At 48.0% G+C, this 16,955-nt stretch overlaps 1 protein-coding gene and 1 long non-coding RNA gene across 2 annotated transcripts in view; one reads left to right on the forward strand and one right to left on the reverse strand.

Annotated features, from left to right (window-relative positions):
- The window catches only part of KIF7 (kinesin family member 7), a 797,909-nt gene that overhangs the window by 674,324 nt on the left and 106,630 nt on the right, over positions 1 to 16,955 (reverse strand). Inside the window, exon 4 of the mRNA XM_069624313.1 lies at positions 16,051 to 16,597. Within this exon, the coding sequence (XP_069480414.1) occupies positions 16,051 to 16,597 (547 nt within the window). The remainder of the gene's footprint in view (positions 1 to 16,050; positions 16,598 to 16,955) is intronic.
- LOC138504099 (uncharacterized) lies at positions 3,881 to 4,652 on the forward strand. The gene is made up of 2 exons (XR_011279775.1): positions 3,881 to 4,107; positions 4,190 to 4,652. It is a non-coding gene; the product is annotated as an uncharacterized lncRNA (long non-coding RNA).

Here is a 16,955-nt window from a genome sequence, read left to right on the forward strand (position 1 = left end):
CCGTGCGAAAGGCGTTACCCGCGGTGCGCATCTGTGCCCTAAGCTTGTGGTGGTGATCCCTCGCCCGCGTGAAACAGTGAGCCCAAAAACTCCCAAGGATACCGGGCGGCTGCACGGGGTGAGTGAGAGACTTTTCCGCAAAACTCTGCAGTACCAGAGCCCGCGCCTGGCGGTGCCGCGTAACACGCGTGACCCTCCAACCCTGCCGCTCCCTGCACAACATACTACGCCAGAGGGAGAAGAGCGGTCGGTTGGACTTCCTCCAATTGCGCACCCCAGAACCACACATACCCCCCGCTTGGGGCCCGCGGAGCTGTCCCAAATCATACGAAGTGCTGGAGACCGGAGACAATACGGATCCCACAACCCGAGCATTCTCATAGAGGGTAGGGCCCCCTGCTCAGAGGCGTGTGCCTTCTCTAACCAGGATTTTGTCGCATGGACCTACGCCACAAACTGGCCAGATTTGCCTACGAACCGTACGTCTCGCCTTGCGGATCTACAGGTGCAATGACCACGGACCCATCGGAAGCGGGTGCCGCCGCCGCCACCAAAGGAGACATCGCCACACTATTGAACGAAATAAAAAACATGGGAGCTAACCTCGGCGGCAAGATCGACAAAATCACTCAGAGGATGGACAGATTCGAAGAACGATTGGTAAGTGTGGAAAATAACCAGGCCTCGATCGACACCCTTGAAGTTCAGATGGACGTACGGATCCGAAACATCGAAAAAAGAGAAGTCGAGGCGAGGCTCAAGATGGATGATTTAGAAAACAGAGAAAGGAGAAATAACCTCCGCTTTTTTGGCATTCCGGAACGCGAAGGTGAAACTGAAAAAGATCTCAAAGACACCATCCACGACATCATTAGAATATTGACCGCCGATGAAGACATCGACAAGCCCAAAACCGAACGCATACATAGAGCCGTTGGGCCAACCGGCGGTCCGCGGTCTGTTCTGGCCAGGTTTCACCGATACCAAGACAAAGCTAGAATCCTTGAGAAGGCCAGGTCTGTAGGCCCGCTCACGATGGGAGGCGCTCAAATCACCATCTTCCAAGATCTATCCTCGTTAACTTTAGCCCTGAGACGCCTTTGCAGCCCCCTCACGAAATGGCTCAAGGACCAGGGCACAAGGTATAGATGGGGATACCCCTTCTCGCTTACATTTGAGCACGGCAGCAGGAAAATAGTCCTACGCTCTGAAGACGAAATCAAAGACTGCATCGCCGATCTCCTCGGTGCAGACCCGCGGAGCAAGGAAGGCGGCGGACGACCGGGATCGCAGTGGGAGCTCCAGGGCCCGAGGCGCAAGAGGGTAAAAGGATCGAGAAAATTTAGACGCCCCAACAACACCCCCGATCATGATTAACCAAGAGAAGCCACGCTGGAATTGTGCTAGCTACAGTCATATCTAAAACACATGGCACTGTCTCCCGCGGGGGATGCAACATTGTGGAATCACACGCTGCGGACAGGGCACCCCCCAGGAATGGGAGATGACGTGGACTCCTGCGGAAAGTCCTGAAAGCCACACGTAACGTTGAAACTTTCACATGTTTATTGTTATTACTGTTAAAATTGCATAATGTTTGGGGGAAGGGGAGAAGAGATGGGGGCTCACCCTTAAATTATGATGGTAAATTTGCTCGGGACCATAGGTCAACGGTCCCTACTGATGGTCCGCCGACGGACTGCAAACTCTCATCCAGTCTGTCCCGGACGCCGTCAACAGCTGCCAATGCAGCACCCCCTGTTTGCAAGCTCAAGCGAGCACCACCAATTATGGTGGAATACGAGAAAAGGGGAGAGAGGTAACGAACACTTGGGACATGTACAGATAACAATATGTTTGCTCCGAAGTACACTGCCAAGATGGCACAGGGCGCCCACTTGACTTTCTGCTCGCTGATGGTGAGAGATCCTAGTCTCCAAACCGCTGATGGCATCACATGAGAAGTCTAAGGGCAAGGGTCTCCTCAGAATTGGGACTATCAATGTGAAGGGACTGAACTCCCCTACTAAGAGATTGCTAGTGCACAGAGAATTCCGAAGATCCGACATTGACATTCTCCTCATGCAAGAGACGAAATTTGCCAGAGGAGAGGAGCGAACGGTCCTGGGGAATCGGGGGGGTTTGGAATTCTGGGGCTCTGGCCCACTCAGGAAGGGAGGGGTTGGGATCCTCATCAGGAAGGGAGTAGGCTTTGAGCTAGAGAAGACCTGGTCGGATGTAAGTGGACGAACCCTCCTGATAGTGGGGAAAATCGCAAGAGTTCAGGTCACGATTGCTACCATATACTCGCCTAATAGCGGGCAAGCTGCATTCCTTCGGAGAACGATTCCCAAAATAGTACTAGAGACTGCAGGCCACCTCATTATAGGAGGCGACTTTAATCAGTGTGTGATCTGTTGACTGGAAGCCAGGCAACCCCGACACGCGGGCCCAGTATAGAGGGGATCGCACTGAATTCGCTGCCATGATGGAACTTTACGATCTACGAGATGTGTGGAGAATACAACATCCTGACAAAGGGGGTTTCACCTTCTACTCGAACCCCCATCGCACATTCTCACGCATAGACTATATATTCCTCGCACCTGATCTTGCAAGGTCAACAAGTCATACCAACATTGTCCCGACAACATGGACAGATCATGACATGGTCCTAGCAGATGTCGACTGGGCCGACCTGCCTGCTGCTGGGGGATCCTGGCGATGCAACGAGTCCCTCTGGACCGACGCGGAGTTCAGGAATGAAATGGAAACCGAGATCGAAGAATATTTCAAGACGAATGACAACGGGGAGGTCTCCAAACAAGTGATCTGGGAAGCGGGGAAGGCCACGTGGAGAGGTATATTAATACGTGAGGGCTCCTCTAAAAAGAGAGAGCGTAAAATTGTAGAAAACAAACTCCGCAAAGAAATATACCAGCTGGAAGCGGGAATAAGAGACGAAACGACGGTGGACCCCTCCAAACTAGACATGGCCCAACGTAAAAGAAAGGAACTACGGCTGTTAGAACACGGCCAGGTGGTGCGGAAGTTGCAATTCCTGAAACAGACATATTATGAGAAGGGGGACAAGGCTGATGCACTCTTAGCCGCCAGGCTCAGGGAAAGGAGGGAAGAACGCAAGGTGAAAGAGATAAAAGAGCCCACCAACGTCGCGATACATCCACCCCACTCGATACCCGAGAGCTTCGCCACTTTTTACGAAAACCTATATACCTCTGAGCTGCTTGCGGCTCACCCCGATATATCCTCTTACCTGTCCCCAATTACTATGCCCACAATATCACACACAGAGTCCGAACTCCTCGATAGCCCAATAACCGAACACGAGACACGAGAGGCGATCAAACGGCTTACACTGGGGAAGTCACCGGGCGAGGATGGTTATACGGCCGGCTTCTATAAGACCTTCGCTGAGCAGCTATCACCCTTTCTCACGGAGCTCTTTAATGAGATAATGACTTCTGGGATCGCACCAGATTCCTTTAAGAAAGCCCTCATAACTGTCATCCCTAAAGAGGGTAGAGATCCCAAATTATGCGGGTCATGCCGCCCCATTTCCCTCCTCAACCTCGATGCTAAGATTTATGCACGAGTATTGGCAGCCAGACTGGAAACTTTAATGCCCAATCTGGTCCACCCTGACCAGGTGGGATTTATCCTTGGGAGGCAGGGCGCCGACACCATGCGTAAAACTCTACACCTTGTCCATGTGGGGCTCAGTATATCAGATGACCCGGCCCTCCTATCGATTGACGCAGAAAAAGCCTTCGATAGGGTGGAATGGGATTTCCTGGGTGCAGTACTCCAGAAAGTAGGGATAGGCTCAAAATTCCGTGATGGAGTACGAGCCAGCCACTCCTTGCAGGTCCCTACACGCATGCGTAGCGTTTCGAATTTACAACTAGTTTCAAACAAAGAGATTACCATCTGTTCTCCCTCGTTGCTGGACAATTCCATTATACAGCAACCGTTTTGCAGTCATTTACAGACGGCGTTGAAGGCTCAGGCTAAGTTGCGCTGCCTCTTCACTTTTCAAATACATGCAGCGCTGGATCATCTTAAACTGCATGGGGCGCCCTCCAGGTTATGTTTTAGTCCTGAATTGTCTCGCGTGACTGGCCACACTACACTGCATAGATTTTTGCAGCAGCTAGGTTTTCATCAGAATGGTAACACCCACCTCCTGAGGAAGACGTTCAGTTAACCACCACTACACGTCGAAACCGGTCGAGAGAAAAAATTCTACAGGGATGTGATCTTTGCATTTGTTCTTCCTATCCACCCTGACAATAGATTGTTTGTGAATTATTTCTATTGTTTGTAAACACCGCAATAATGAGTGTTATTATGGGGACTAGTTATGAATTCCTCTTCCCCATTGGTTCTTAGCATGTTTTCTGTGTTTTTAGTACTTTGGATGTATGCCACGGTATGATGAGTTGTGTGTGTATGTATGTACTATGTATGTTGAGTATGAGTGATGAAGTTTTAGCCGATTTTCGGCATATTGTTGCTGCTGTTCTGTTATGTTAAAATGATCAGTGTATAATAATTTTGAGTGATTTATTCACTAGTTTTCAATTTTTGTATCACCTTTAATAAATTTGGATACATTTTTTCTAAACATATTTTGCTCTGGACATATCTTTTCTGTTTCTTGGAGTACGAGCAATATACACCTCCCCCAAAGCATCAATATTTGTGAACGGGGAAAATTCCAGATGGTTTGAATTGCAACGGGGGACCAGACAAGGATGCCCACTCTCCGCGATCCTGTTTGCACTTTCCCTGGAGCCCCTAGCCCAAAAAATAAGGAACGACCCCCGAATAGAGGGAATACGGCTGGGAGGGACGGAATACAAGGCTGGGCTGTATGCTGATGATATCCTTCTACACCTAACTAAACCTATGACCTCCATTCCACATGCCCTAAATCTAATATAAGAATATGGCCGGTTCTCTGGATTTAAAGTAAGCATGTCCAAATCCATACTCTTTCCACTCCAAGGTACCCCAGATGACAATGACACCAAGTTCCTCCCCTTAGGGCTCAAGGTAGAACACACGACATTACGATACTTGGGCATACAGATCACCAAAACCCTAGACGACCTCTATGAGGCTAACTTCCCCCCGCTCCTTCAAAGCTTTGAGAGAGACCTTGAGAAATGGAGCAAACTGACGATCTCTTGGCTGGGGCGCATCAATGCCGTCAAGATGGTGTGCCTCCCCCGTTTCCTCTACCCCTTTCAGATGTTACCGATAGAGATACCCCAAAAATTCTTCGTGGATGCCCGAAAGATCATGCTGCGGTTCCTCTGGCAGGGAAAAAGACCGAGGATCTCTTATGACACACTTATTCTCCCCAAGGATGGGGGTGGATTAGGTCTTCCCGATCTGAGAAAATACTACAATGCCACTCAGTTGCACGTCCTAATCCCACACTTCAGAGACCACAAACACCTGCAACGGGTCCAGATGGACAACCACTACTTGTCCCCCGCCACAGTGGCAGAGTGGCTGTGGTCGCCATACCAACGGGTCCAGAAGAGAACTAAGCACCACCCCATACTATCCACCATATGGACTACATGGCGCACTGGGAAAGAGATGCGCGGAGTTACCACCTGGCCATCCCCGCTCAGTCACTTGTGGTCTCCTGGCATAAATGACCAAATCCCGAACCTAGACCGGTTCCAGTCATGGTACGAGGCAGGCATGGAGAGGGTGGGACATCTCCAGAAAAAGGATGAGTTTATCACACTACCTGACCTGACAACGGCACTGGGGATAGGTACTCTATCGACATTCCACTTCATCCAGCTAAAAGGGGTGTTAACGAGAACCGAATGGAGGGAAAAACTGAGAAGAGATCTTACCGCCTTTGAGAAACTCCTAGACTCTAGAACGGAAATGAAAGGCCTTATCTCAATAATGTATCAAACGCTATTGGGTGCAGGCGGCGGGACTACGGAACCCCTTAGGGCCAGATGGGAAAAAGACCTTGGCGAAGAGATACTTCCCGAACAATGGGACTTATATGTGCAGAGCTGCGCCTAAATCCTCCATATCCAACCAGTATAAACTGCATGCAATAAAACTCCTACACCGATGGCAATACGATCCGCTTCGACTCTCCAAAATGTCTCAGTCCATGAGCCCAAAGTGCTGGAGAAACTGCCGAGAAACTGCCAACTACTGGCACATGTGGTGGAGCTGTCCGCACATCAAAGTGTTTTGGACAGAAGTCCTGGGATGGATCAAAGAAGTAGATAACATCCATAGAGAACTTGACCCACTCCTTGTTCTGTTTGGCCTTGAGAGAGTCGAGGAGGATTGGTTTCGGGTCAAAGGCCTGGCTCCTCAGCTATTACTGGCTGCGAGGGCCCTAATAGCGACCAAGTGGAAATCCCCTCAGGTTCCAGGTAAGACCGAGTGGATTAAATTGGCCACAAGCATTTATGTAATGGAAACAATCACTGCCTCCCTGCACAATAAATCGGTGAAATGCGAAACTCTATGGATGGACTTCAAGAATACATATATCACACCTACTTACGACTCCCAACCAGAGGAACCCCCAAAAAACCTGACCGAATGATGCTACACCTAAGGAACACTACAAAGGATGAGACTCTTACTTCCAGCGACCATGGTACTATCGGATGTGACACTGTGTCAATCATATGATACTAACACTTTTGTCAAACTATTGTACTCGTGAAATGCACTAACCCAAGTGTGGGGGGGGGTGGGAGTGGGCTTTGGCGAACAGTCAATGAGACACTTCCAGACAATCGGGACTGTCGCACTACCAGGAGATTCTAGTATACTGTTTTACTATGCACTGTTTGTTCGAGTCGTACCTCTGGCAGATGTATGATCTTGTTTGAATACTGTTTGCTTCCTTTTGTTTCTCGCAAAACCAATAAAGCTAAATTTAAAAAAAAAAAAAAATGGAGAAGAAATCACTCCCATGGGTAGACGGTTAGGGGTAGTCATATGGGCATCAGGGCCAGCCAAAAGGGGTGGGGTGAGTCTTATGCATCGTGCAGCCCTGGGTTTGCTCCTCCGCAGGGACCCAGACGGAAAGTATTGAATCATTAAAGGCACCATTAGGGAGAAAGAAATTACTTTGTGCTCAGCATACGCACCAAACACCCAGCAACTGGCGTTGGATAGAGAACACTTTACGGTGGTAGAAAGGGCGAGAACCGGGGTGCTGATTTATGGAGGAGATTTCAACATGGTGATGAATCCTACAGAAGACTGGGCATCATACAGGGAGGGAGCCACCCCTCCACGGGAGAAGGGGTCCTTTCTCAGTCTAATACAGGAACACTTCTTAGTGAACTCATGGAGGGTCCAACATCCGCAAAAAAAGCAAATATGTTCTACTCACCCTACCACAAAACATTTTCACACAGATTACATATTCCTAGAAGCAGCACTAGAATATCTGATAGAAAGCGCAACTATTGAGCTAGTGGGTTGGTGAAACCCCGACATGATCATTATTGAGCTGAACCAAGGTCCAGGCATGGCCACAGATAAGATAGATCTGCAACTATATTCTTTTTAAAGATAAAGTGTTTAGGGAGTCTCTAAACTCAGAAACACAGGAGTTTTTCGAGCAAAATGATTTTTGGGGGGGTGGGGGGGATCTCCCGCAAGTGACAGTGTGGGAAGCGACGAAAGCCACATTAAGAGGTCTGTTGATAGCGCAGGGAACATTCATGAAAAGGGCCAGACAACTGCGAGAAACCCAATTGAAAAGAGAAGTAAGCCGTAGGGAAGCCATCTTAAAGGGAGGAGTGGGGATGTGGCAGGGACACTGACATAAATCAAAGAGCTTAGACAGGAGCAGAAGGAGGTGTGGCAGGGCAAACCGTTAACTCACCTCCGATACGTCAAGCAGAAATTTTACGAGAAAGGGGATAAAGCCCACACCCTGCTTGCTGCAAGATTAAGAGGACAGAGCTGAAATAGCGGTTTATAAAATTAAGTCGCAGACAGGTGTAACGCTAGACAACCCTATAGACCTAAGTGCACGCTTTGCCCAGTTCTATGGGAAACTGTACACCTCAGACAGCAGTTCTCCTCATTATGGCATCTCGAGGTTCCTGGAGCCTCTGGCACTGCCCTCACGACAATCCACATAATCAGACAGACTGAATGATATGGCATTTATAATGTGCTTATACACAAGTGTTTCGAGGCGCGACGAGGCAAGGGAGGGGGGACAGAGGGAAGACTGAGACAACGATCTTACTAGGCCAGAGATCGCGCAAGTGCAGGGGAAGGGAAAGGTGCAGGGAGGAAGGGGGAGGGGGCAGTGCAGTACATGGGATCAACAGTAAAAAATAAATAGAATAAATAAAAGCAGTAAGTAAAAGTGTGGCCAGCTGGTGGCAAGTGTAAGGGTAAGTGCAGACACCAGGTGTCAAGTGGTGGTAGGGGACTGTAGGGATACAGAAAACAGTTCCCAAGTGCGGGGGCTGCCAGGGAGGCAGTGCATGCATGCAACTGGCGGGGGAGGGGACCTGGGCCCGAGATCAGAGGGTGGCCAGGTAACCAGTGCAGTCTCAGTTACAGCCAGGAGTTAAGCAGGGGAGAGGAGGAGAGAAAGCAGAAGCAAAGAGGAAGGTTTTGAGGTGCTTCCGGAGGCAGAGATGGTTTTCCTCAAGTTTCAGGGAGGCAGGGAGGCTGTTCCAGAAGGAGGCCGCAGCCGAAGAAAGAGATCTACCACCAACTCGATGCTTGGAGAAGCGACTGGCCCTGAGGGAATTGGAGGCAGATGAGCGAGGAGCTCCAGAAGGAAGATATTTAGGAAGAGAGAGTTGAAGGTATTGAAGTACCAGGCCCAAGAAGGCCTTGTGGACAATGCAGAGGGGCTTGAACTTAATCCTCGCAGCCACTGGGAGCCAGTGCCGAGATTTCAGTCCTGGTGAGTTACGATCCCTGGGCTTGAAGCCAAGGACATGTCTCGCAGTCCTTTTCTGGATGAGTTGCAGAGGGCGGAGAGTAGAAGCAGGCAGATTTACAAAGAGGCTGTTGCAGTAGTCTGGCCTAGAGAGAACCATAGCTCTGGAGACAGTGAGCTTCTGGGGGAAAGGAGAGGAAAGGAAGAATACCTCCGAGTGCACCCATCGCTGCGGAGGAGGTAGATGCAGCCATTTCCCAACTAAAAGTGGGATCGGCACCAGTCCAGGACGGCTTTACCCCTGCATACTACAAGACTATGAAGTGTGCTTCGACGCCTTTCTTGACCCTTTTATTTAATGACATCATGGACAGGGGGGGAGACTCTGCCTTCCTTCATGGAAGCTAGGATCATTGTATTGCCCAAAGGCAGAAACAGGCTCAAGTGTGGGTCGTATAGGCCAATCTGGTTGCTAAACTTAGACGCCACAATTTACGCCAGCATACTCACCAACAGGCTCAGTGAGGTCCTGCCAACACTAATGCACAACGACCAAGTGGGATATGTGAGGGGGCGACAGGGTTCTGACAACATTTGCAAGACTTTAGATTTAATTACAGCAATTGATACCAGGGACATCTGTCCCACTCTCGTCTTGGTCGACGCTGAAAAGGACTTCGACAGAGTGGAGTGGCAGTTTATGCACCAGGTGTTGGGCAAAGCGAACTTGGGATCCTGCTGGATATCAGGGGCGCAAGCACTATATCGCAATACCAGGGCTACGGTCAAAGTCAACGGCATGGCATCCCCCTCCTTTGCCTTGACCAGGGGAACCAGGCAAGGGTGCCCTCTATCGCCCCTGGTCTTTGCTCTTGTAATGGAACCTTTGGCGCAACACATTCAGCAGCACCCCACCATCACAGGTTTTAACAAGTTTGGTAAGAAATATAAATTAGCATAATTTACAGATGACGTCCTTTTCTGCCAGACACATCCGCACCAAACTGTCCCAAGGCTCTTGTCCAGACTCGAGGAATATGGAACCCACTCGGGTTTTCGTGTGAACAAAGGCAAAATGGTAGTGTTAGTCCTAGGAGAGGCGAGTGACCACCCAAGCCTGAACCCTATAGCATGGGGCATAAAGGAAGCAGATTAAAGCAGCCGATATTTGGGGATAACCATCACCAGAAATCTACCAAACCTGTACCAGGCGAACTACACGCCGCTTTGGTAAACGATTAAGGGAGACACACTGAAGTGGGCAAGACTAAACCTTTGTGGGCGGGAAGATTTCTGGCGATAAAAATGAAAGTTTTACTAAGGCTTCTCTTCCTTTACCACTCCCGGTCATCCTTCCCGACACTATTCAAGCCAAAACCTTCTGGTCTTCTTATGGGAGGTGGGAAAACCTTGCATCACAATGATTCTCCCCAAAAATCAAGGGGGCATGGCATACCCGGATTTCTACGAGTATTACAGAGAAGCACATAGAAGGGTGTTATTAGGCCATCTCAGGCCATCTGACAGCAAACAATGGGTACATCTGGAAAATGCTTACTTTGCCCCGGTCACGTTGTGAGAATGGCTCTGGGCCCCTTTAAACACATTTCTGCGAAGAGCACAAGAACACCCAATCCTAGGGGTCTTCTGGGCACTATTGAAGAAACAACCAGAAATGCAAGGAGTCACTGTTACGAAGTGACTCGCATACCTTCTTATGGTTGACTTGCCAGGTTTATTAACAGCTTCTCAAGTATCTTTACAGGCAGTCATTTAAGTTACATAAAGGACATGAATACTGGCAGCCCATCACCCAGGCAGGGAGTTCACCAACTGACCAGGGCTGGAACCTTCAGTCACACATTCCAACACTCATACATCAACACTCCACATGACATCACAACATTCCTGCTCAGCCAGGCAAGACATATACAACACATCTCCCCCCTTTACATTAAGACACTGCACACACTAAGCACTACACACAACACATCTCCCCTGCTTGCAACTGAACACAACACCACGGGACACACCTCCACTCATACCAACACACCCCATCCACACAGACTCGTATGATCCGGGCAGGCACACTACATGTGCTCAAACAGTCATGACTCTAATCTAATCCCGGTGCACTGGCCAGGCACACTGAGACCAACAACTAAATATATGCACACTCTGGACCCTGAAAGATGGTGCAAGTCTTCAATAGGCACGCAATGCAGCCAGGAACGACCGCCTGCACGCAATGAAAGAAAAACACTAGTGGTACACAACCACAAGATAGAAGTACATGTGTGACCTTTCATGCCCATCACCAACAGATATGCTTATACACACACCGGGGGCGCTACCACCCGCACACATACCTCTTTACGCGTGTGCGACTGTAATAACAGTCACACTCCAACCAACTGGGGGCGCTACAACCCAGCACAATAGCTATAACTCAAGGAGGACTGTACTCAAAGTCGCACCTTGTATGGATGGAGTTACTACCACTCAGAATAGCCATTTACCCTGCATGACTAAATCACAGTCACGCCCTCACTGTTAAGGTGGCTCTACCACCATGAACAAATATACGTGGCCTCACCATGCATCTGAATTATTGCAGACACTTCCACACACAAGTGGTGGCGCTACCACCACAATCAACCGTATACCGTTAACCCATGTACGCCCCTACCACAGACGCACCCATACCAAGCTTAAAACTATGCTGAGATCGCAACCCATCTCAGCATATGGTAGGTTTAACATGTCAGCTAGGCACACTCACCATCAGTGACACTCACGCACTTACAATGCTATCCAAGTTTCACACTGACACCGGAGGCGCTACCTCTTTCTAACACGATTGTGGCACTCACACACATACTATACACACTATGGGCGCTACCCATCTCACATCTTCTCTGACTCACTCCACACTTCATGCTAGCTTTGACTATATCATAAGAGAGTCAGTTAAAATTAATTTGCATTGTAACATTCCATATGCATAACTTATAACGTTTGAACCGACAATCATCAAATCAGGTACAATAACATTCTAGGAATTCCTAAAAGTCCATGTTGCCTTCAAGCAACCTACTGCTGTGCCCTACCAATACATCCTTAGTGTCCATAGCCAGTCCTTGTTTACCTGCAAATTCCTCAAATAAGGTTACATCTACCTTCATCCATAACCAAACCGCTCTCACGCAGTAACCGACAAAAATGCCCCTAAACGTCCATAGCCAGTCCTAGGCTTTACCTGCAAATTCCTCAAATTGTTAAATCTAGTTAAATCTAACATCACATTTTTAATACATTTGCACTCACTCTTACTCATCTTGTATCTCTTTAGGGATTCGGAAGACTCTTGACCCCTTGGGTCTACTACATGTCAACACTATACATTTTTCAATTTCCTTTTTAAAACAATGCTTCAAAACCAAGAAAAAGGATACACATATTTCTTTTCTCTTCCTGTACTTGCTTACACAGAACTCTACAGCAGTGTCACCGCTCCCCACGGTTTCTTCCTTCGGTGGAAAACTCCTTGTAAATCCTTGCCGCTGCCACGCCCCTTAGCAACGACCACGTAGCGCTGACCTATGTATCTCCCGCACGATGCGCAGCTGTCCGGCACTCAAATCCAGTGGGACTGGACTTGCTGAACGCTTCTATGTCCTTGCTTCTTTTATGAACACTTCCCCTTTTTCTAATGGGCGCCGCTTCGCTTCCCAACTTAAGAAGTCCTTATTTTGCCGCCGTCTCTTTCCACACAAGGATAGGTTGAAGTCACCTTTCAGGGCGCATCTCTTCCGGCTCCTCCTCATGCGATACGTCACCGCCTTGGTTTCAGTTTCCGAAAACGTCATCATGTTGCACGCTTCTTTAGGTGCTTTTCTCTATAGTTAGCCTTCCGTGTCTCTGCTAACTGCGCCGCGTATTAACAGCGACTGCAGCTCAAACGGATACCGAATCCTTGTCAAGAACATTCTCTCCGATCGCCAACTCTCCAGGGCCCTTCAGTGACATCATCATTGCTACAAAGGCATACGAAGTGCTCACATCTCCAGCTGACCAACCGTCACCTAATGATAGCAGAGTGTTGTGGTCACAGTTTTCTATTCGGAAAGTGCTATGTTTCTCAGTAAACGCCATCAGCGCTTCAGTTTCTGCTCACATGCCAGCACTTCAGCTTCAGTTTCTACTCACATGCCAGCACTCCAGCTTCATTTCCTACGCACATCAATAACCATGAGCTCTTAACTCTCTCCAAAATGAGCTCATTTATAACATATGGGCGCAGCTGCGGCTTCCCACTTCCTTCAACTTATGGGACAGTTTCCCTTCTACAGCCTCAGGGCCCAGCTCCCTTCTTGAGCTTCCCTTCAAATCACGGCCCTGCTTCTCTCCTCAGGCCCGGGACCTAGCTCTCCCCGTTTTCAGTGATCAGTTGCAGGCCCAGTTCTTTATTATGAACCAATGGGTAATTGAGGGTCCCGCATGCCATGGGCCTCTCCTCCTCCCCCCCTGCCTGTGTCCTGGGTGATGGACATTACTCGTCTTGTTTTGGGGGCAGTGTCGTCCTCTTCCTTCTTCCTGCACCCCCCGCAGCAGGTTGTCCAGCATCAGCACGCAGGTTCCTTGTCAGAAAGGCCGACTCGTCGCCATTGTTACGAAGTGACTCGCATACCTTCTTATGGTTGACTTGCCAGGTTTATTAACAGCTTCTCAAGTATCTTTACAGGCAGTCATTTAAGTTACATAAAGGACATTGAAGGACATGAACACTGGCAGCCCATCACCCAGGCAGGGGGTTCACCAACTGACCAGGGCTGGAACCTTCAGTCACACATTCCAACACTCATACATCACCACTCCACATGACATAACAACATTCCTGCTCAGCCAGGCAAGACATACAACAGTCACCATCTGGCCCTCCCTTTAGCTGTATATGTCCCCCCCACCGGAGACATCATAACAGAACTGATTTGTTTCCAGCCTCAATACGAGCAAGGGGCGATTAGGGTGGCACAGATGCGGGAGGAGGGGTCGTTCTTGATGAGGGAAGAACTAGAGGAAGCACAACAGGGCCTAAAGATCGAACCACTCCCATATTTACAACTAAAGGGAGCTCTCACAGACCCTCGAGAGGATGACCAGCTCCGGAGAGGTCTCACCCCCTTCAAATTTACATTGAACACAGACACCAATGGGCAGATTACAAAACTGTACGGTGCACTTTTAGAAAGGGGACATCTTCCAACACCACACACCCAAATGAAGTGGGAGAGCGACTTGGGGTGGGAAGAAAATCAAGAGGGATGGGCTGTAATAGCCAGAGTGGTCTTGAGCTCCACCATATCAGTTCAATACAAGATCCACCATAGTAGACTTCTCATGCAATGGCATTTAACGCCACAGCCCCTAGTGAAAATGTACACAGGCATTTCCCCTACTGCTAGCGAGGTTGCACAAAGATTAGCACCTACTGGCACCAGTGGTGGGAGTGCCCCTGTGTGCAGGTCTACTGGAAGGAAATCTTGGGATGGATACATGATGTAAAAGGTATAGATATGATGTTAACACCCTTCCTGGTTCTGTTTGGAGTCGAATTTGTGGAAGATCAACACCTGGTCCCCCCCCATTTCTCCTGGATCCTACTCCTAGCAGTGCAAGTATGTCTGGCCATAAATTGGAAGGGGAGTGCGCTGCCATCAAAAACTGAATGGTTATGCAAAGCCAGAGAAATGTATGAAATGGAGAGCCTCACAGCAGCATTATTGGAATCCCACTCACACAGACATGCAATGGATCCCCTTCCTGGAGCGGCATAGAATTACACCACAAAGTCCGGGACAAAGGGGTGCACCAAAGAGTAGGGCGGACGACCCTCCAGCTCTGAGCCCCTCGGACCCATTTAGAGACAGAGTCCCCCAACCACATCTGAGCGCCAACAGTCAGGAGAGGTATCGATGAAGCTGAAGGCTTGGCAACCTGTAGTATACTGGTGCACTGAAAAACTAATTCAAAAGCAGGGGTCATTCTGGATCCAGTCAATATCTGAATAGGGTATCCTTTTCAACCTTTTGATAGCCTCATGCTCGGAAAATGAACATAAAACAATGGCAGTGACCGGTTCTTTTGATGAGAGTCCACCACTTTCAGCCCTGGACAAACTGTTTTGTGGATTTGTCTTCAGAAGTAGCTTTATGGCCTCAAAAGTAGTCTTAGTGCATTCATCAACCCAAGTAATGTTCTTCCTTACTGAGTTTCTGAAACGATCCCAAAGATGAGCAGTTTTTCCAGATATACTGTCTTCAGTGGCATATTGAATGTTTTGATAGAAATTCAAAAGGCCACAGGTTGCACTACTAAGTTAGCAGAAGGAAGGTTATGGAATTACTTGGGCAGCACAAGGGAATTAGCAGTGCAGCTAGAAAGGTAAGATTGTAGCAAATCACACATATATAGCTTCAAAAGGAGCATACACAGACTAACACCAGAAGTCAGACATTGACAGATTGCAAACAAAGAACTTCAAAAAGTGAGACGAAGAAGCAATCCTTTTATGTCCATGCACAGAACATGGAACAACCATTTCACTGGATATCAGAGTGGTCTATTCTCTGCTGAAATTTAGGGAAAGGGTTGAAGACTCAAATCTTCAGAGAACATGTCACAGATCATTAATCTGTAAATCTTCCCCAACCCAGAGCGGTCCGACTTTCCCTCCATAAATAGTCTTCTCTTTGGCTATAACCATATGCCCCTCTTAATTTCCTTCTAAGTGTACCCTAAATATTCTAGCATTAGAATTCTTACCACTTTATTGGTTCACCTTACTGTACCCCCGATTGTACAGTGCTCCATTGTTTCCTCGGACATCAAAATCTACAGTGACATATACGACATTTATGCCTTTGCATTTTTCTGGGAACACGAAAAAAAAACAGATGTAAAAATGGTAATGACGTATAGAAGAAGAAAAAAAAAAAAGAAGCTGGTAGTGTGAATGGGGGATACAACTGCATAAAAATGTACATGCAGTATTTGTAAAGTTAGCAAACCCATCCACATTTACAAGACATAACTGCTACTACCTGGCACTTGGACAGCTTTGTGCTGCGTTCCTTTTGGTTTGGTTCCTCTGCTGTGGTGCTCTCAATCCCACTGTCTTGACCAGACACAGAGTTGATCTCACTCCTCTCCTCTTCTACTGTGCAAAGCCATTCCTTCACATCCAGGGCCTGATGAACTGTCAGGTTTCCATGTGACTGCAACTCTGTGAAAAGGCGATATGCATCATCTGTGCAGCTTCTATAGTGTGCACATTCGGCCAACAAACGGGACATGTGATCCTCTGAGGAACGCCATTTTACAGTTTTAGCAGGATCCGAGTGGCTAATAATCCGGGTTTCTGATCGGTGTCTCTGTTCCAGTGCACGTTGCAAACTCCTGATCTTGTATTCCAAACCCTCCACTCGTTCAGATTCCTTCCGACAGTTAACAATGGCCTTGTTCTGGATATTCTGGGCTCTACTGGCATAGTTCAACGTGTTCAAGCTTTCGTCAAAGTTAGAAGAAGATGGGCTGATGCAAGCAATCATGGCAGTCTTAGCATTTCCACCAAGGGAATCCTTCAGGATCCTAAAGAATCGAAAGCGCAGTATTAAAAAAGAAAGTGATAACACTAAAAACAGTCACACAAAAACAAGTTGTGCTCACTTAGCTGGCAATAAAATAATTCACTGTTAACCACGCAAATGCAAATATTAAAGCCCTAACAGAATAAGAAAAAGGGGCATTGACAGAAATTACTGCAGATCATGCCTAACGCAGGTTTTATTACTTTAGATGGATAGCGGTAGGTCTAATTGAATTCTGCATCATGTCACATGCAGCTACTTCATCAAGCAAGTATATATTTTTAAAGTTACATTTAATGTTCATTTTAATGTTTTTACATTGGGGTATCTTGTACAGGAATTAATGTTTTTGGGTCTGT

This window comes from Ambystoma mexicanum, chromosome 11, assembly GCF_040938575.1.
Source record: "Ambystoma mexicanum isolate Mex_15411 chromosome 11, UKY_AmexF1_1, whole genome shotgun sequence".
NCBI lineage: Eukaryota > Metazoa > Chordata > Amphibia > Caudata > Ambystomatidae > Ambystoma > Ambystoma mexicanum.